This window comes from Neolamprologus multifasciatus, chromosome 7, assembly GCF_963576455.1.
Source record: "Neolamprologus multifasciatus chromosome 7, fNeoMul1.2, whole genome shotgun sequence".
Taxonomy (NCBI): domain Eukaryota; kingdom Metazoa; phylum Chordata; class Actinopteri; order Cichliformes; family Cichlidae; genus Neolamprologus; species Neolamprologus multifasciatus.
In genome coordinates, this window is record NC_140445.1 from 4,755,603 (window position 1) to 4,776,166 (window position 20,564).

At 41.1% G+C, this 20,564-nt stretch overlaps 1 protein-coding gene and 1 long non-coding RNA gene across 4 annotated transcripts in view; one reads left to right on the forward strand and one right to left on the reverse strand.

The window, feature by feature from the left end:
* The window catches only part of LOC146513543 (uncharacterized), a 543,433-nt gene that overhangs the window by 339,852 nt on the left and 183,017 nt on the right, over positions 1 to 20,564 (reverse strand). The gene's annotated exons all lie outside the window — the stretch shown is intronic.
* LOC146513557 (uncharacterized) overlaps positions 1 to 20,564 on the forward strand; it is a 62,560-nt gene that overhangs the window by 28,077 nt on the left and 13,919 nt on the right. For 2 of the 3 annotated variants that reach the window (XM_085165545.1, XM_085165543.1), the window contains 7 exons: positions 4,841 to 4,888; positions 5,975 to 6,043; positions 6,444 to 6,518; positions 9,805 to 9,873; positions 10,274 to 10,348; positions 13,636 to 13,704; positions 14,105 to 14,179. In XM_085165545.1, the coding sequence (XP_085021671.1) occupies positions 4,841 to 4,888; positions 5,975 to 6,043; positions 6,444 to 6,518; positions 9,805 to 9,873; positions 10,274 to 10,348; positions 13,636 to 13,704; positions 14,105 to 14,179 (480 nt within the window). The remainder of the gene's footprint in view (positions 1 to 4,840; positions 4,889 to 5,974; positions 6,044 to 6,443; positions 6,519 to 9,804; positions 9,874 to 10,273; positions 10,349 to 13,635; positions 13,705 to 14,104; positions 14,180 to 20,564) is intronic. The other variant, XM_085165544.1, reaches the window with a different exon arrangement.

Here is a 20,564-nt window from a genome sequence, read left to right on the forward strand (position 1 = left end):
CAAATTGGTCCTGGGTGAGGGATAAGACAAAGAGCAATTCAGAAGACCCCTATGACAAGACCATCGAGGGAACAGTTCACCCTGCCCAGGATAAGGTTACTAGGGCGGGTGCCCGAGGGCGAGCTTAGTCCATGGGGCCCGGCTGGGGACAGCCCAAAAAAGTCCAAAAAAGCGACATGGGCCCATCTTCCTGCAGGCCCACCACTCGCAGGAGGCACCATAGAGGTCGGGAGCAATGTGAGCCGGGCGGCGGCCAGGAGCGGAGGTCCTAGCGGACCGATCCCCAGCTACCAAGACTGGCAATTGGGATCCAGCTTTTTTAGTACATAATTATTTTTGTTTGCGCTTGCTATCACCCTGTTACAACTACAGAGAAGATGAACCAAATGTAGGATTCTAGACGAACAGTAAAGTCCAAAATCCAACTTTTTACGTGCAGCAAAAGGTTTAGGCAGAGGACATCAATCAGTCAGGGAAACAAAGCGCGGAAGAGCAGAGTTTATATAACAAAAAAAGAACACTGTGAAAAGTGATGCACAAAGAGAATCACAGCCAAGAGGGTACAACCAAGAAGAGCAAGGCATGGAAAGTGTAAAGGAAAGAAAAGTGAAGAATCATAAAAGAAGATATAAAAGAAGTGGAAACTGGCTGACGAGAATGACATAAGAATCTGACAGAAGGGCAACAACAAACTTAACAAAGAGCAGAAGATATAATCACTGTAATCCAAAACAATTGGTTATTTTAAAAGACCAATTGCATCATGTGTTTCAAGCGGGGGTGTTTGCTGCAGCATTTTGGATTAATTGAAGGTTTTTCAGGGAGTTTTTAGGACATCCTGATAATAATGAATTATCGTAGTCCAGCCTGGAAGTAATACATGCATGAACTAGTTTTTCAGCATCACTCTGAGACAGGATATTTCTAATTTTAGAGATGTTGCGCAAATGGAAGACAACAGTCTTACAATTTTGTTTAATATGTGAATTGAAGGACATGTCTTGGTCAAAAATCACTCCAAGGTTCCTCACAGTGTTACTGGAGGCCAAGGTAATGCCATCCAGAGTAAGAATCTGGTTAGATACCATATTTCTAAGCTTTTCAGGGCCGAGTACAAGAACCTCAGTTTCATCTAAATTAAAAAGCAGAAAGTTAGTGGCCATCCAGGTCTTTATGTCTTTAAGACATTCCTGCAGTTTAACTAATTGGTGTGTGTTATCTGGCTTCATGGACAAATAGAGTTGGGTGCAGGGGCATTTTTAGCCCATTTTGGGGGGTGCTGAAGCACTTCACGGACAGATAGGTCAGGATTTGAATGAACACAATCACTTGCACACCAATGAACCCCAGTATCATCCAAATCAGGTTTGAAGTCATCTGTGTGTATTACTAAAGAGTATCTATGAACCTTTAGTCATGAGAGTTTAAATGATCCAGATTAGCAGTATATCTAAAAGATCACAATAGATCACAACAATCGTCACCTCATGTTTAGTAGACTTGTAGTCAAGATCGCCTAAACCGAGACCAAGACAATACCAAGACCAGAGGCTATCGAGACCAAGACAAGACCAAGACCAAGTTGAGACGAGACCAAGACCAAGACCGAGACAAAAAAGTATCTAAACTGCAGCCACACGCTGCAGAGGGGACACACGCACACTCCACATGACTGTCGCGTCTCTAACCCTCTCTGTTTTTCACATATTGATATTATCCTATTTCCTCGCATGTGATTGGCCACAATATGGAGGGATTGGAGCATAGCTGAGCCACTGTGTGAGAGCTGAGCAGCGAAAGGAAATTAAGTGAGGAGCCGGCTCTCGCTCAATGGGAGTCGACTCTTCTGATTCACTACAAAGCACTATCTAAGCACAGCTCTTACAGCTGATGCTTTTGCGCATGACACATTATCGAACGTTACGTTGTGTGTCATGGATACTGTTGACTCGAGAGGCGGAGCCAGACATTTTATACACCCAAAGCTTAGCCCTAAAGGGAAGTATGCATGTGGGATGGGGGGCTTAGGAATGACTGAAAGATTTATTAGGCTGTGTTTTTAATTTTGTTCAAAAAAGAATGACTTCATATAGGAAAAAAAAAAAATCACATATGCAGGACACCTTAAACTAGTTTTTTAATTAAGCAGAAAGGCAGAACAAAATCAGGGCTGTATCAAGACACGAGGACTTAACCCCAATTCAACCAGACCCAAACTGATCGGGAATTAAAACGGGACTACAACAGTTGTAACAACCCTTACTGTGTTATAGCACTACTGGGGGGGGGGCGGGGGGGGGGGGGGGGTTGCCCTACTATTGTAGTAGTTGGGGGAGTCTCCGTGGCAGCCATTACATGCTGCTCGTGTTATATTCTCAGGAGAAACTTTACCGTTGTAACGGGCTGGCACCGGCGACTACTGATCCCCGCACATGTATGTACGGACAGAGTAGAGCCGTGGAGACCTGGCTTGTATGGTTTTATGTTGCTGACAACAAATAAGGGTCTGTTGTTTGATTTAACTGACTGGCTTCAAGTTATCCGGCTAACCTCCACACCTAATATGTAAGTGATCAGTTTGATATCAATCTTTTGTAATACACGGTCATATTTACATTATTTGTACAGTACGAATGATTTGCTTTGGTACCTGGTCAAACTTAAGCTCTCCTGTGTCTGCAGCAAACTCGCAGGCAGCAGCTTCTCTTCCCTTGCTCACATGCGTAAGTGCTGCGCTCAGTTGGCTAGTGCCAGAGCTCGGATCATATCAAAATTAGGGGGAATTTACAACTGTGCGCTATGTGCTTCCAAATTGTGTGTAGTTTTTGTTTTATACAGTTGTCAGCAAGGCATCTAACTATGAAACAAATTACACTCCAAAAGACCCCGGGCTTCTGAAAAAATGACCCGGGCTTAAGCTCAGTAAGCTACCCCCCCGCTCCGCCGATGGTTGACTCCAAATCTCCCAAACACTATGTCAATCTGAGAAAGCAAGACCAAGACAGTGTTAAATTCTCCCAATTCTTTCATCTTTGGGCTGAAGGAAGGACAACACTCGGTGTATTAATGCTCAATCAACAATCATTTTATTCCATACAATACTTATTATTCCATTCAACAATTCTGACCATAAACCATCCGGAGAGAAGATGAGCGCGGAAGGGTGTCCGCCTGATCTCGAAGTGTCTGACCATTTCTCACATTCTTATAGCTTCAGCCCCCCTCCAACAGTCATAAAACCTAAACATCCACATTCTTTCTCTCTCCATGAGCCTAAGAAATGACCTTGGCTTCCTGTGCAGTATGTTCTGTTCTTTTCTAATCAGGCAAATAAGGCCATGCTACTCTGGAAACAATATTTCTCATAACGCAGCAGTCTAATGCATCATAGAACAATATCATTCATTCACAATAAATCAGCAGTCTAATGTAATACAATTTATTTTTACAATTTATTCAGTTTAATAAATGTAATAGGTATCACCTTCTTCTAAGTCAGGAGAATAATGCAAACTATAACTACATAATAATTTCACAATCTTTAATTAGGGGTATAACGTGGCATAACATAATATAATAATCTCACAACAGCGAGACCAAGACAAGACCAAGACCACGTAGACCAAGACTGGTCTCGAGACATCCAACTCTAATGTCACTCCTCCAGCTTATGATCACTCTGTTCCCCCATATTCCCCAGTTGTTTTTATCACTTTGAACCTGCTTCTCTATGCACTCTGGCTGAAGTAGTCTCCCATCTTAAGCCCTCTATGTGTCACCTCGACATTATCCCCTCTCGCCTTTTCAAAGAAGAAGACAGAAGTTTTTTTTGTCAGGTTTGGTGGCTCTTCATCCACATCCACCCCTCTGACATGTGGGGTCCCTCAAGGATCTATCCTTGGCCCAAGACTTTTTCCCTTTACATGCTCCCATTATGTTTTTTTTTTCCAGAAAATATGGAATCTCATTTCACTGTTATGCCGATGGTTCTCAAATCTACTTTCCTCTTAAAAAGAAGTCTACAGACTGTCTAAAGGTTTTGCGTGACTGCCTTGATGACATTAAATCATGGTTTGCATGAAATCTTTGGAATGTAAATGATCAAAAAACTGAGATTGTATTATTTGGACCTTCTGACCCTTGTTTTTCTCTTAAGGGTGACCCTGGCCCTGTGGAAAAGTCCAGAACTCCCATTGCAAAAAATCTGGGAGTGTTCTTTGATGGCAGTTTTTCATTCAAGAGACAAATAGATTGTGTTGTAAAAGCCAGCTTCTTCCAGCTCAGGGCCCTTGCAAAAACTACAAACATTTTGTCATCTGCTGACTTTGAGAAAGTGATCCATGCATTTATTTCTTCCAGGCTTGATGACTGTAATAGTCTTTATTTTGGTATCAGCCAGGCTCTGCTCTCTCATCTTCAGTTTGTTCAGAACGCTGCAGCCCAACTGTTGACAGTCACTTGTAAACCCGACCATATTTCCCCAGTCTTGGATCGTTTACACTGGCTTCCAGTACATTATAGAATTCATTTAAAGATTTTATTGCTTGTTTTTAAGTCTCTAAATGGATTAGTTCCGTCATACCGCTCTGATCTTTGAACTAAAAGTACTCCAATTAGAACTCTCAGGTCAGCTGATGAGTTGCTTCTAGTTGTCCCTAGAAGCAGACTAAAAAACACAGAGGAGACCGGACCTTTGCGATTGCTGCGCCCAAACTTTGGAACAGTCTGCCTCTTCAAATTAGGATCTCTCCAACACTTGACGTCTTTAAAACCCATCTGAAAACTCATCTTTACTAAGTACCTTTTAATTGTGACTGACTTTTTGTTTTGTTCTTGTCAGGCGTGGTGTGGAGGCGAGGAAGAAGGAACCCAAACGCAGGACTCACAGGTAGGTGAAGACTGGTGTTTATTGTGATGGCGTGAGCAAACAGAACAGAGGTAGGAAATGGCGGGCTGGACGACTGAATGAATGAAGGGCTGACTGAATGGCTGGCTGACTGAACAAACGACAACGTAAGATCAATGACACGACAAAGAACTGGTGAAACCGAGGAACTTAAATACACAGGTTGAATGATGACAATGATTGGAAACAGGTGAGTACAGGGCTGAACATAATCTGACTAATGACACAAGCTGAAACGGGGAACAAACAGGAAGTGAAACAGGCAGTGGCAAAATAAACTGAACATGAACAAAACTGAAAGCACTGGGTCGATGACCCAGGAACCCTGACAGTTCTTTGTGTGCGTTTGTTCTACTTTTTACTTTTTTACTATGTACTGCACTTTGTTCAAGCTGTGTTGTTTTTAAATGGGCTCTTTGATTGATTGAAAACACCTTCCATGGCACCAGTGTTACCAGAGCTTGGTACCCATTTTTGGGGAATTGTAGTCTTTTGCGTTCTTGTATTGTTTCAGTGAGTGGTGATTTAATGAATTCATAATAATAAAATGTTTGTAGGATAACATTTCTCTTAACCTTTGACCCAAAAAAGGATCATTGCACCATCTTTCAGTACAACTAGAAATTTCTGCAATGGAGTTGCCTCCAGGCATTCCTGAGGTGTTTCCTTAAACTATATGGGATATACAGAGAACTGAAAATCTGTCCGACCATGGCTATTGCTGGCACACATGAGTAAAAATGGAGAGAGTATTTAAGACTTTGTTTGTAATGTGAAATTGGAGAATGGGGCCGATAAAAGACAGTACATGTACCACTGCAGGATATTCATCTATTTTGCCTAATTGCAAAGGATTGGTTTGTTTTGCACTGGAATTTCTGCATATTTATGTATACATAATGGTAGGTATGTAGTTTTTTCTTTATTAGTGTGAGTTATGTAAACTTTGGAGGGAATATTGCCAGACTGAGCATCAAACAAAGAGAACAACAGAGTTCTCCAGAGCCTCCTAAACTTTTCCAGTCAGAGAATAATTCTTTTGTTTCCTCTTCTTCCTGATTCACCTAGGTGCCAGCAAGAAGCACAGATTTCCGACGATATTCCCCTTACACATTTTCCAGCGAAGATTTGGACGATGTAGGTGCAACGGCTGATATTCTCAACACTCTCATCCAAACATGTCTCATCAGTGATTAACCATAAATGTTCTACTTTGACTGAATAATCAAAATAGTCACAATATGATGAATTGTGAATTGTTTCAGTGTGAATGCAAAGTCACAGGGCTTTGGCAACATATTTCAAGATCCTTCCTGCCCCAAACTGCCAAGCAGTACTGGCTGAAAGTCTAAGAACATGTTTTCAGAATATGTCATTCTTGTTTTTCATTCAGTTCTTCTCCCAAATTCTGTCAATCGTGGAACATAGGAAATAATCATTTGAACTGACACACATCCAAAATGATCTAAAAAATGGTTTGTGCACTATATGAGTTCTCTTCTCTCATATAACACTAAACTGATAACTGTTCCTACAGGAGTTGGATGTACATGACACCACGGTGGAGCAGAATCACTCGCTCACCAATGAATCCGAATTTCATCTGAATCAGGTTGGAAGTCATCTATGTGTGTGGTTAAAGAGTATCTAAGTGTCCATATCGAACAGATAATATGAGGCTTTAGTCACGAGAGTTCAAATGATCCAGATAATATTTTTAGCTTTTTAGTGCATCATTGTTTAGTTTCTTCTTGCTATCACCCTGTAACAATCACAGAGAAGACGAACCAAATGCAGGACACTAGACGAAGTCTAAAATCCAACTTTTTAGGTGCAGGCAATGATTATACAGGGAACATCAGTCAGTGAGGGAAACAAAGCAGGGAAGAGCAGAGTTTATATAACAAAAAAATATAAAACACTGTGTAAAGTGATGCACAAAGACAATCGTGACATACAGGGTACAGCCAAGAAGAACAAGGTAAGGAAACTGTAAATGAAAGAAAAGTGGAGAATCACAAAAGAAGATATAAATGATAAGAAGTGGAAGCTGGCTCAAATGGCTGACTGATGAGAATGAGATCAGAATCTGACAGAAGGAAGGGCAACAACAAACCTTGACAAAGACCAGAAGATAGAATCACTGAAATCCAAAACAATTGGTCATTTTGAAATAAAACATAGATAAACGAAGCTAAAAAAATACCAAAAAAGAGACAGCATTTTGATCCTTGGGGATTTTAATGTTCATGTTGGCTGCTACCAAAACCCTCTTGTGAAAGACTTCCTGAATCTTATTGACTCTTTTAATCTTGTTCAATGAGTCAAGGGTACCACCCACGAGCGTGGACATACTTTGGATCTAGTTTTATCTTGTGGTCTGCAGCTATGTGACATTCAAACTTGCACGCTCAACTTTTCTGATTGCATGCCTGTTATAATCCAAATTTCTGCACCATGTCCTCCAGTTAAACCTCTTTTACCTGCGCATGAATTCTGCATGGTCACTCCTGCTGCTGCTGGACATTTCCCGGTTGTTTATCAGAATATTGGTGCCCCTTCCTTAGGCAATTGCTCTCTTAAGCCATGTGCTGATCATCTGCTCACTTTGTTCAGTACCACTTGTTCAGATGTTCTTGATATTGTTACAGCTTTTATTAAATTAGCTTTGGTTAAACAATGTCACTCAGGCCCTCAGAAGGACCTGCAGAAAAGCAGAAAGAAAGTGGAGAAAAGATGAACTCCAGATTTCCTTTGATATGTTAAGGGAAGCCCTATTTCTCTATCAGGATGCTGTTCGAAAAGCAAAAACGAAGTATTTATCAGACATCATCACTAATAACAGCTACAGGCCCCGTGTCTTATTCAGCACCATTAATTCTGTTATCAACCCTCCACCCAACACACCCAACCAGTGTCTCCGGCCACCTGTGAAAACGTTTTACGTTTTTTTGTCAATAAGGTTGCTAAAATCAGGTCTCATATCACTCCTCCAGCTTATGATCACTCTGTTCCCCCATATTCCCCAGTTGTTTTTATCACTTTGAACCTGCTTCTCTATGCACTCTGGCTGAAGTAGTCTCCCATCTTAAGCCCTCTATGTGTCACCTTGACATTATCCCCTCTCGCCTTTTCAAAGAAGAAGACAGAAGTTTTTTTTGTCAGGTTTGGTGGCTCTTCATCCACATCCACCCCCCTGACATGTGGGGTCCCTCAAGGATCTATCCTTGGCCCAAGACTTTTTCCCTTTACATGCTCCCATTATGTTTTGTTTTTTTTCCAGAAAATATGGAATCTCATTTCACTGTTATGCCGATGGTTCTCAAATCTACTTTCCTCTTAAAAAGAAGTCTACAGACTGTCTAAAGGTTTTGCGTGACTGCCTTGATGACATTAAATCATGGTTTGCATGAAATCTTTGGAATGTAAATGATCAAAAAACTGAGATTGTATTATTTGGACCTTCTGACCCTTGTTTTTCTCTTAAGGGTGACCCTGGCCCTGTGGAAAAGTCCAGAACTCCCGTTGCAAAAAATCTGGGAGTGTTCTTTGATGGCAGTTTTTCATTCGAGAGACAAATAGATTGTGTTGTAAAAGCCAGCTTCTTCCAGCTCAGGGCCCTTGCAAAAACTACAAACATTTTGTCATCTGCTGACTTTGAGAAAGTGATCCATGCATTTATTTCTTCCAGGCTTGATGACTGTAATAGTCTTTATTTTGGTATCAGCCAGGCTCTGCTCTCTCATCTTCAGTTTGTTCAGAACGCTGCAGCCCAACTGTTGACAGTCACTTGTAAACCCGACCATATTTCCCCAGTCTTGGATCGTTTACACTGGCTTCCAGTACATTATAGAATTCATTTAAAGATTTTATTGCTTGTTTTTAAGTCTCTAAATGGATTAGTTCCGTCATACCGCTCTGATCTTTGAACTAAAAGTACTCCAATTAGAACTCTCAGGTCAGCTGATGAGTTGCTTCTAGTTGTCCCTAGAAGCAGACTAAAAAACACAGAGGAGACCGGACCTTTGCGATTGCTGCGCCCAAACTTTGGAACAGTCTGCCTCTTCAAATTAGGATCTCTCCAACACTTGACGTCTTTAAAACCCATCTGAAAACTCATCTTTACTAAGTACCTTTTAATTGTGACTGACTTTTTGTTTTGTTCTTTGTGTGCGTTTGTTCTACTTTTTACCTTTTTACTATGTACTGCACTTTGTTCAAGCTGTGTTGTTTTTAAATGTGCTCTTTGATTGATTGAAAACACCTTCCATGGCACCAGTGTTACCAGAGCTTGGTACCCATTTTTGGGGAATTGTAGTCTTTTGCGTTCTTGTATTGTTTCAGTGAGTGGTGATTTAATGAATTCATAATAATAAAATGTTTGTAGGATAACATTTCTCTTAACCTTTGACCCAAAAAAGGATCATTGCACCATCTTTCAGTACAACTGGAAATTTCTGCAATGGAGTTGCCTCCAGGCATTCCTGAGGTGTTTCCTTAAACTATATGGGATATACAGAGAACTGAAAATCTGTCCGACCATGGCTATTGCTGGCACACATGAGTAAAAATGGAGAGAGTATTTAAGACTTTGTTTGTAATGTGAAATTGGAGAATGGGGCCGATAAAAGACAGTACATGTACCACTGCAGGATATTCATCTATTTTGCCTAATTGCAAAGGATTGGTTTGTTTTGCACTGGAATTTCTGCATATTTATGTATACATAATGGTAGGTATGTAGTTTTTTCTTTATTAGTGTGAGTTATGTAAACTTTGGAGGGAATATTGCCAGACTGAGCATCAAACAAAGAGAACAACAGAGTTCTCCAGAGCCTCCTAAACTTTTCCAGTCAGAGAATAATTCTTTTGTTTCCTCTTCTTCCTGATTCACCTAGGTGCCAGCAAGAAGCACAGATTTCCGACGATATTCCCCTTACACATTTTCCAGCGAAGATTTGGACGATGTAGGTGCAACGGCTGATATTCTCAACACTCTCATCCAAACATGTCTCATCAGTGATTAACCATAAATGTTCTACTTTGACTGAATAATCAAAATAGTCACAATATGATGAATTGTGAATTGTTTCAGTGTGAATGCAAAGTCACAGGGCTTTGGCAACATATTTCAAGATCCTTCCTGCCCCAAACTGCCAAGCAGTACTGGCTGAAAGTCTAAGAACATGTTTTCAGAATATGTCATTCTTGTTTTTCATTCAGTTCTTCTCCCAAATTCTGTCAATCGTGGAACATAGGAAATAATCATTTGAACTGACACACATCCAAAATGATCTAAAAAATGGTTTGTGCACTATATGAGTTCTCTTCTCTCATATAACACTAAACTGATAACTGTTCCTACAGGAGTTGGATGTACATGACACCACGGTGGAGCAGAATCACTCGCTCACCAATGAATCCGAATTTCATCTGAATCAGGTTGGAAGTCATCTATGTGTGTGGTTAAAGAGTATCTAAGTGTCCATATCGAACAGATAATATGAGGCTTTAGTCACGAGAGTTCAAATGATCCAGATAATATTTTTAGCTTTTTAGTGCATCATTGTTTAGTTTCTTCTTGCTATCACCCTGTAACAATCACAGAGAAGACGAACCAAATGCAGGACACTAGACGAAGTCTAAAATCCAACTTTTTAGGTGCAGGCAATGATTATACAGGGAACATCAGTCAGTGAGGGAAACAAAGCAGGGAAGAGCAGAGTTTATATAACAAAAAAATATAAAACACTGTGTAAAGTGATGCACAAAGACAATCGTGACATACAGGGTACAGCCAAGAAGAACAAGGTAAGGAAACTGTAAATGAAAGAAAAGTGGAGAATCACAAAAGAAGATATAAATGATAAGAAGTGGAAGCTGGCTCAAATGGCTGACTGATGAGAATGAGATCAGAATCTGACAGAAGGAAGGGCAACAACAAACCTTGACAAAGACCAGAAGATAGAATCACTGAAATCCAAAACAATTGGTCATTTTGAAATAAAACATAGATAAACGAAGCTAAAAAAATACCAAAAAAGAGACAGCATTTTGATCCTTGGGGATTTTAATGTTCATGTTGGCTGCTACCAAAACCCTCTTGTGAAAGACTTCCTGAATCTTATTGACTCTTTTAATCTTGTTCAATGAGTCAAGGGTACCACCCACGAGCGTGGACATACTTTGGATCTAGTTTTATCTTGTGGTCTGCAGCTATGTGACATTCAAACTTGCACGCTCAACTTTTCTGATTGCATGCCTGTTATAATCCAAATTTCTGCACCATGTCCTCCAGTTAAACCTCTTTTACCTGCGCATGAATTCTGCATGGTCACTCCTGCTGCTGCTGGACATTTCCCGGTTGTTTATCAGAATATTGGTGCCCCTTCCTTAGGCAATTGCTCTCTTAAGCCATGTGCTGATCATCTGCTCACTTTGTTCAGTACCACTTGTTCAGATGTTCTTGATATTGTTACAGCTTTTATTAAATTAGCTTTGGTTAAACAATGTCACTCAGGCCCTCAGAAGGACCTGCAGAAAAGCAGAAAGAAAGTGGAGAAAAGATGAACTCCAGATTTCCTTTGATATGTTAAGGGAAGCCCTATTTCTCTATCAGGATGCTGTTCGAAAAGCAAAAACGAAGTATTTATCAGACATCATCACTAATAACAGCTACAGGCCCCGTGTCTTATTCAGCACCATTAATTCTGTTATCAACCCTCCACCCAACACACCCAACCAGTGTCTCCGGCCACCTGTGAAAACGTTTTACGTTTTTTTGTCAATAAGGTTGCTACTATCAGGTCTCATATCACTCCTCCAGCTTATGATCACTCTGTTCCCCCATATTCCCCAGTTGTTTTTATCACTTTGAACCTGCTTCTCTATGCACTCTGGCTGAAGTAGTCTCCCATCTTAAGCCCTCTATGTGTTACCTCGACATTATCCCCTCTCGCCTTTTCAAAGAAGAAGACAGAAGTTTTTTTTGTCAGGTTTGGTGGCTCTTCATCCACATCCACCCCCCTGACATGTGGGGTCCCTCAAGGATCTATCCTTGGCCCAAGACTTTTTCCCTTTACATGCTCCCATTATGTTTTGTTTTTTTTCCAGAAAATATGGAATCTCATTTCACTGTTATGCCGATGGTTCTCAAATCTACTTTCCTCTTAAAAAGAAGTCTACAGACTGTCTAAAGGTTTTGCGTGACTGCCTTGATGACATTAAATCATGGTTTGCATGAAATCTTTGGAATGTAAATGATCAAAAAACTGAGATTGTATTATTTGGACCTTCTGACCCTTGTTTTTCTCTTAAGGGTGACCCTGGCCCTGTGGAAAAGTCCAGAACTCCCGTTGCAAAAAATCTGGGAGTGTTCTTTGATGGCAGTTTTTCATTCGAGAGACAAATAGATTGTGTTGTAAAAGCCAGCTTCTTCCAGCTCAGGGCCCTTGCAAAAACTACAAACATTTTGTCATCTGCTGACTTTGAGAAAGTGATCCATGCATTTATTTCTTCCAGGCTTGATGACTGTAATAGTCTTTATTTTGGTATCAGCCAGGCTCTGCTCTCTCATCTTCAGTTTGTTCAGAACGCTGCAGCCCAACTGTTGACAGTCACTTGTAAACCCGACCATATTTCCCCAGTCTTGGATCGTTTACACTGGCTTCCAGTACATTATAGAATTCATTTAAAGATTTTATTGCTTGTTTTTAAGTCTCTAAATGGATTAGTTCCGTCATACCGCTCTGATCTTTGAACTAAAAGTACTCCAATTAGAACTCTCAGGTCAGCTGATGAGTTGCTTCTAGTTGTCCCTAGAAGCAGACTAAAAAACACAGAGGAGACCGGACCTTTGCGATTGCTGCGCCCAAACTTTGGAACAGTCTGCCTCTTCAAATTAGGATCTCTCCAACACTTGACGTCTTTAAAACCCATCTGAAAACTCATCTTTACTAAGTACCTTTTAATTGTGACTGACTTTTTGTTTTGTTCTTTGTGTGCGTTTGTTCTACTTTTTACCTTTTTACTATGTACTGCACTTTGTTCAAGCTGTGTTGTTTTTAAATGTGCTCTTTGATTGATTGAAAACACCTTCCATGGCACCAGTGTTACCAGAGCTTGGTACCCATTTTTGGGGAATTGTAGTCTTTTGCGTTCTTGTATTGTTTCAGTGAGTGGTGATTTAATGAATTCATAATAATAAAATGTTTATAGGATAACATTTCTCTTAACCTTTGACCCAAAAAAGGATCATTGCACCATCTTTCAGTACAACTGGAAATTTCTGCAATGGAGTTGCCTCCAGGCATTCCTGAGGTGTCTCCTTAAACTATATGGGATATACAGAGAACTGAAAATCTGTCCGACCATGGCTATTGCTGGCACACATGAGTAAAAATGGAGAGAGTATTTAAGACTTTGTTTGTAATGTGAAATTGGAGAATGGGGCCGATAAAAGACAGTACATGTACCACTGCAGGATATTCATCCTTATTTGCCTAATTGCAAAGGATTGGTTTGTTTTGCACTGGAATTTCTGCATATTTATGTATACATAATGGTAGGTATGTAGTTTTTTCTTTATTAGTGTGAGTTATGTAAACTTTGGAGGGAACATTGCCAGACTGAGCATCAAACAAAGAGAACAACAGAGTTCTCCAGAGCCTCCTAAACTTTTCCAGTCAGAGAATAATTCTTTTGTTTCCTCTTCTTCCTGATTCACCTAGGTGCCAGCAAGAAGCACAGATTTCCGACGATATTCCCATTACACATTATTCAACGAAGATTTGAACGATGTAGGTGCAACGGCTGATATTCTCAACACTCTCATCCAAACATGTCTCATCAGTGATTAACCATAAATGTTCTACTTTGACTGAATAATCAAAATAGTCACAATATGATGAATTGTGAATTGTTTCAGTGTGAATGCAAAGTCACAGGGTCTTGGCAACATATTTCAAGATCCTTCCTGCCCCAAACTGCCAAGCAGTACTGGCTGAAAGTCTAAGAACATGTTTTCAGAATATGTCATTCTTGTTTTTCATTCAGTTCTTCTCCCAAATTCTGTCAATCGTGGAACATAGGAAATAATCATTTGAACTGACACACATCCAAAATTATCTAAAAAATGGTTTGTGCACTATATGAGTTCTCTTCTCTCATATAACACTAAACTGATAACTGTTCCTACAGGAGTTGGATGTACATGACACCACAGTGGAGCAGAATCACTCGCTCACCAATGAATCCGAATTTCATCTGAATCAGGTTGGAAGTCATCTATGTGTGTGGTTAAAGAGTATCTAAGTGTCCATATCGAACAGATAATATGAGGCTTTAGTCACGAGAGTTCAAATGATCCAGATAATATTTTTAGCTTTTTAGTGCATCATTGTTTAGTTTCTTCTTGCTATCACCCTGTAACAATCACAGAGAAGACGAACCAAATGCAGGACACTAGACGAAGTCTAAAATCCAACTTTTTAGGTGCAGGCAATGATTATACAGGGAACATCAGTCAGTCAGGGAAACAAAGCAGGGAAGAGCAGAGTTTATATAACAAAAAAATATAAAACACTGTGTAAAGTGATGCACAAAGAGAATCGTGACATACAGGGTACAGCCAAGAAGAACAAGGTAAGGAAACTGTAAATGAAAGAAAAGTGGAGAATCACAAAAGAAGATATAAATGATAAGAAGTGGAAGCTGGCTCAAATGGCTGACTGATGAGAATGAGATCAGAATCTGACAGAAGGAAGGGCAACAACAAACCTTGACAAAGACCAGAAGATAGAATCACTGAAATCCAAAACAAGTGGTCATTTTGAAATAAAACATAGATAAACGAAGCTAAAAAAAAAAAAAAAAAAAAAAAGAGACAGCATTTTGATCCTTGGGGATTTTAATGTTCATGTTGGCTGCTACCAAAACCCTCTTGTGAAAGACTTCCTGTATCTTATTGACTCTTTTAATCTTGTTCAATGAGTCAAGGGTACCACCCACGAGCGTGGACATACTTTGGATCTAGTTTTATCTTGTGGTCTGCAGCTTTGTGACATTCAAACTTGCACGCTCAACTTTTCTGATTGCATGCCTGTTATAATCCAAATTTCTGCACCATGTCCTCCAGTTAAACCTCTTTTACCTGCGCATGAATTCTGCATGGTCACTCCTGCTGCTGCTGGACATTTCCCGGTTGTTTATCAGAATATTGGTGCCCCTTCCTTAGGCAATTGCTCTCTTAAGCCATGTGCTGATCATCTGCTCACTTTGTTCAGTACCACTTGTTCAGATGTTCTTGATATTGCAGAGAGATAATAAGCAGAGGAGCCCAGACCTCCCTCTCCCCAGCCACCTCCTCCAGCTTTTCTAGGGGAACACCAAGGCGTTCCCAGGACAGCCGAGAGATATAATCTCTCCAGCGTGTCCTGGATCTTCCCCGGGTCCTTCTCCCAGTGGGATAGGCCCGGAAAACCTGACCCAGGAGAGGTGCGCAGGAGGCATCCTTGTCAGATGCCCAAACCACCTCAACTGGCTCCATTCGATGTGGAGGAGCAGCGGCTCTACTCTGAGCCCCTCCCGAATGGCCGAACTTCTTACCCTATCTCTAAGAGAGAGACCAGCCACCCTTCGGAGGAAGCCCATTTCTGCCGCTTGTATCCCCGTTCTCGTTATTTTGGCCACTACTGGTCACAGCTAGTGACCATAGGGTGAGGGTAGAGACATATATCGGCCGGTAAATTGAGAGCTTTGCTTTTACACTCAGCTCTCTCTTCACCACAACAGACCGGTACAGCGTCCGCATTGCTGTGGCCGCTGCACCAATCTGTCTGTCGATCTCCCGCTCCCTTCTCCCATCACTGTGTTGTGCTTCACACACGTAGCCATAATCTTGCCGTCCCAGGGACATAAGGTGCCATCCCGCTGCCTCTCAATCCCCTGCCGTGGGCCTCTCTCAGCAAGAAGCTACCTCCCGTCAACACCAACACAGACCTCTCTGCTCAGCCCCGATCACTCTCTCCAGTGCGCGGTCGTCCGCGATCTCCGGTCTCGTTCTCCTTTGCCGCACGCCTCGGCCAGCTGCCTATAGCCGGGCCTCTGTGCCGCTCTGCACAGCCGTCGCCCACACCGGTTACCACGCCATGTCTCTCCTCCTCCTCCCCTCTCACGCTCTCTATTATTAAATAGCTATCGCCAACCCCAGGTGTGGCAGATTAATGATCAGGAAGGGGCGGTGGAATGGGCATCTTCCCCGAACAAATCACATAATACAACATAAGCATGCAAAAACTCAATAAAATAAAACACTACACGCTAAAAAAAAATATCAAAGAACAAAACACATCACTACATGCAAGCAAATAAAAATACCAAGTTAAACTTTGTCCATTCCACCCTGTGACAATCATAAAAGAAGATATAAAAGAAGTGGAAGCTGGCTGACGAGAATGACATAAGAATCTGACAGAAGGGCAACAACAAACTTAACAAAGAGCAGAAGATATAATCACTGTAATCCAAAACAATTGGTTAATGTGTTTCAAGCGGGGGTGTTTGCTGCAGTATTTTGGATTAATTGAAGGTTTTTCAGGGAGTTTTTAGGACATCCTGATAATAAGGAATTACAGCCGTCCAGCCTGGAAGTAATAAATGCATGAACTAGTTTTTCAGCATCACTCTGAGACAGGATATTTCTAATTTTAGAGATGTTGCGCAAATGGAAGAAAGCAGTCTTACATATTTGTTTAATATGTGCGTTGAAGGACATGTCTTGGTCAAAAATGACTCCAAGGTTCCTCACAGTGTTACTGGAGGCCAAGGTAATGCTTGGTGGCGCTGTCACTTGGTGTTCGCTCGCTTTGCGGTAGAGTATCACTTCCTGTTCCTGCTCAAACACAGTGGTGTTTCTGAGTAGCTTATTTGCTTAGCAATTTAATTAACAACTTTTAAATACATTCTTTTTTCATAGTATAATCTTCACGTGCTTCATCCGAAGCACACTCTCTGTGTACTCGCTACCTAATTTATAGCCAAAGTATTCACTCACTGTCTCTGTACTGTTTCGCTAGCTTAGCTTAGCTCGAAGCCGACTCGTTAGCACCATGGCTACTTCACCTGTCCCTCCTGCACTTTCTTGCTCATTGTGTCAGATGTTTAGTTACTCGTCGGCCTCCTTTAGCAGTAATGATATCTGTAACAAATGTAGCATATTTGCAGCTCTGGAGGCCAGGATTACTGAATTGGAGACTCGGCTTCGCACCCTTCATTCACCCGTAGCTAGCCAGGCCCCTGTAGCTGGTGCAGCCGAAGATAGCGTAGGCCCCGCTAGCTGTTCCCCGGCAGACCCCAAGCAGCTGGGGAAAGAGGGCGGCTGGGTGACGGTGAGGAGGAAGCATAGTCCTAAACAGAAGCCCCAGGTACACCACCAACCCGTTCATGTGTCTAACCGTTTTTCCCCACTCGGCGACACACCCGCTGGGGGTCAAACTCTGGTAATTGGTGATTCTGTTCTCAGACATGTGAAGCTAGAGACACCGGCAACCATAGTCAATTGTCTTCCAGGGGCCAGAGCAGGCAACATTGAAGGAAATTTAAAACTGCTGGCTAAGGGTAAACGTAAATTTAGTAAAATCATAATTCACGTCGGCAGTAATGACACCCGGTTACGCCAATCGGAGGTCACTAAAATCAATATTGAATCGGTGTGTAACTTTGCCAAAACAATGTCGGACTCTGTAGTTTTCTCTGGTCCCCTCCCCAATCAGACCAGGAGTGACATGTTTAGCTGCATGTTCTCCTTAAATTGCTGGCTGTCTGAGTGGTGTCCCAGAGACAATGTGGGCTTCATAGATAATTGGCAAACCTTCTGGAGGAAACCTGGTCTTGTTAGGAGAGACGGCATCCATCCCACTTTGGATGGAGCCCTCATTTCTAGAAATGTGGACAAATTTATTAAACCCCCCAAAATATGACTATCCAGAGTTGGGACCAGGAAGCAGAGTTGCAGTCTTACACGCCTCTCCATAGAGACTGTGTCAGCTTCCAAAAAGACAAAAAACAAACTAAAAACCAGCAACAAACAACTTAAACATAAACAATTACAAAGAAAGAACAATACAGTATCCACATCTGAACCAAAGAGTAAAACAGTGAAATGTGGATTATTAAATATTAGGTCTCTCTCCTCCAAGTCTCTGTTAGTACATGACTTAATAATTGATCAACAAATCGATTTACTCTGGTTGCAGCAGGATGATTATGTTAGTTTAAATGAATCAACACCCCCAAGTCATTCTAACTACCAGAAATCTCGAAGCACAGGTCGAGGGGGCGGTGTGGCAGCAATTTTTCACACCAGTCTATTAATTAATGAAAGACCAAGACAGACTTTTAATTCATTTGAAAGCCTGATGCTTAGCCTCGTCCACCCCAGCTGTGAAACTCAGAAACCAGTCTTACTTGTTATCATCTATCGTCCACCTGGGCCTTACACAGAGTTTCTGTCTGATTTCTCAGACTTTATATCTAATTTAGTTCTGAGCTCAGATAAAATAATTATTGTGGGTGATTTTAACATCCATGTTGATGCTAAAAATGACAGCCTCAACATGGCATTTAATCTGTCTTTAGACTCAATTGGTTTCTCTCAAAATGTAAAAGAACCCACCCACCACTTTAATCACACTCTAGATCTTGTTTTAACATATGGCATAGAAACTGAACATTTAACAGTGTTTCCTGAAAACCCTGTCCTGTCTGATCATTTCTTGATAACATTTACATTTACAATAATTGATTACGCAGCAGTGGAGAGTGGACTTTATCAAAGTAGATGTCTTTCTGAAAGCGCTGTAACTAAGTTTAAGAATATAATCCAGCCACTGTTATCATCGTCAATGCCCTGTACCAACACAGAGCAGAGCAGCTATCTGAACGCTACCCCAACAGAGGTCGATTATCTTGTTAATAATTTCACCTCCTCACTACGTACGACTCTGGATACTGTAGCTCCAGTGAAAACTAAGGTCTCTAATCAGAAGTACCTGACCCCGTGGTATAATTCTCAAACACGTACCCTAAAGCAGATGACTCGTAATCTGGAGAGGAAATGGCGTGTCACAAATTTAGAGGATCATAATTTAGCCTGGAGAAATAGTTTGTTGCTTTATAAGAAAGCCCTCCGCAAAGCCAGAACAGCTTACTACTCATCACTGATTGAAGAAAATAAGAACAACCCCAGGTTTCTCTTCAGCACTGTAGCCAGGCTGACAAAAAGTCAGAGCTCTTTTGAGCCAACCATCCCTTTAACGTTAACTAGTGATGACTTCATGAACTTCTTCACAAATAAAATTTTTATCATTAGAGAAAAAATTACCAATATTCATCCCACAGATGTAATATTATCTACAGCTACTCTTAGTACCATTGATGTTAAGTTAGACTCCTTTTCTCCAATCGATCTTTCTGAGTTAACTTCAATAATTACTTCCTCCAAACCATCAACGTGTCTTTTAGACCCCATTCCTACAAAACTGCTCAAAGAAGTCCTGCCATTGATTAATTCTTCGATCTTATATATGATCAACCTATCTCTAATTATCGGCTATGTACCACAGGCCTTCAAGGTGGCTGCAGTTAAACCTTTACTCAAAAAGCCATCTCTAGACCCAGCAGTCTTAGCTAATTATAGGCCAATCTCCAACCTTCCTTTCATATCAAAAATCCTTGAAAGAGTAGTTGTCAAACAGCTAACAGATCATCTGCAGAGGAATGGTTTATTTGAAAAGTTTCAGTCAGGTTTCAGAGCTCATCACAGCACAGAAACAGCTTTAGTGAAGGTTACAAATGATCTTCTTATGGCCTCTGACAGTGGACTCATCTCTGTGCTTGTCCTGCTAGACCTTAGTGCAGCATTCGATACTGTTGACCATAATATCCTATTAGAGCGATTAGAACATGCTGTAGGTATTACAGGTACTGCACTGCAGTGGTTTGTATCATATCTGTCTAATAGACTCCAATTTGTGCATGTAAATGGAGAGTCCTCTTCACACACTGAGGTTAATTATGGAGTTCCACAGGGTTCAGTGCTAGGACCAATTCTGTTTACATTATACATGCTTCCCTTAGGCAGCATCATTAGAAGACATAGCATACATTTACACTGCTATGCAGATGACACCCAGCTCTATCTGTCCATGAAGCCAGATAACACACACCAATTAGTTAAACTGCAGGAATGTCTTAAAGACATAAAGACCTGGATGGCCGCTAACTTTCTGCTTCTTAATTCAGATAAAACTGAGGTCATTGTACTCGGCCCTGAAAAGCTTAGAAACATGGTGTCTAAGCAGATTCTTATTCTGGATGGCATTACCTTGGCCTCCAGTAACGCTGCAGGAACCTTGGAGTAATTTTTGACCAGGATATGTCCTTTGATGTTCATATTAAATAAATATGTAAGACTGCGTTCTTCCATTTGCGCAACATCTCTAAAATTAGAAATATCCTGTCTCAGAGTGACGTTGAAAAACTAGTTCATGCATTTATTACTTCCAGGCTGGACTACTGTAATTCATTATTATCAGGATGTCCAAAAAACTCACTGAAAAGCCTTCAGCTAATCCAAAATGCTGCAGCAAGAGTCCTGACA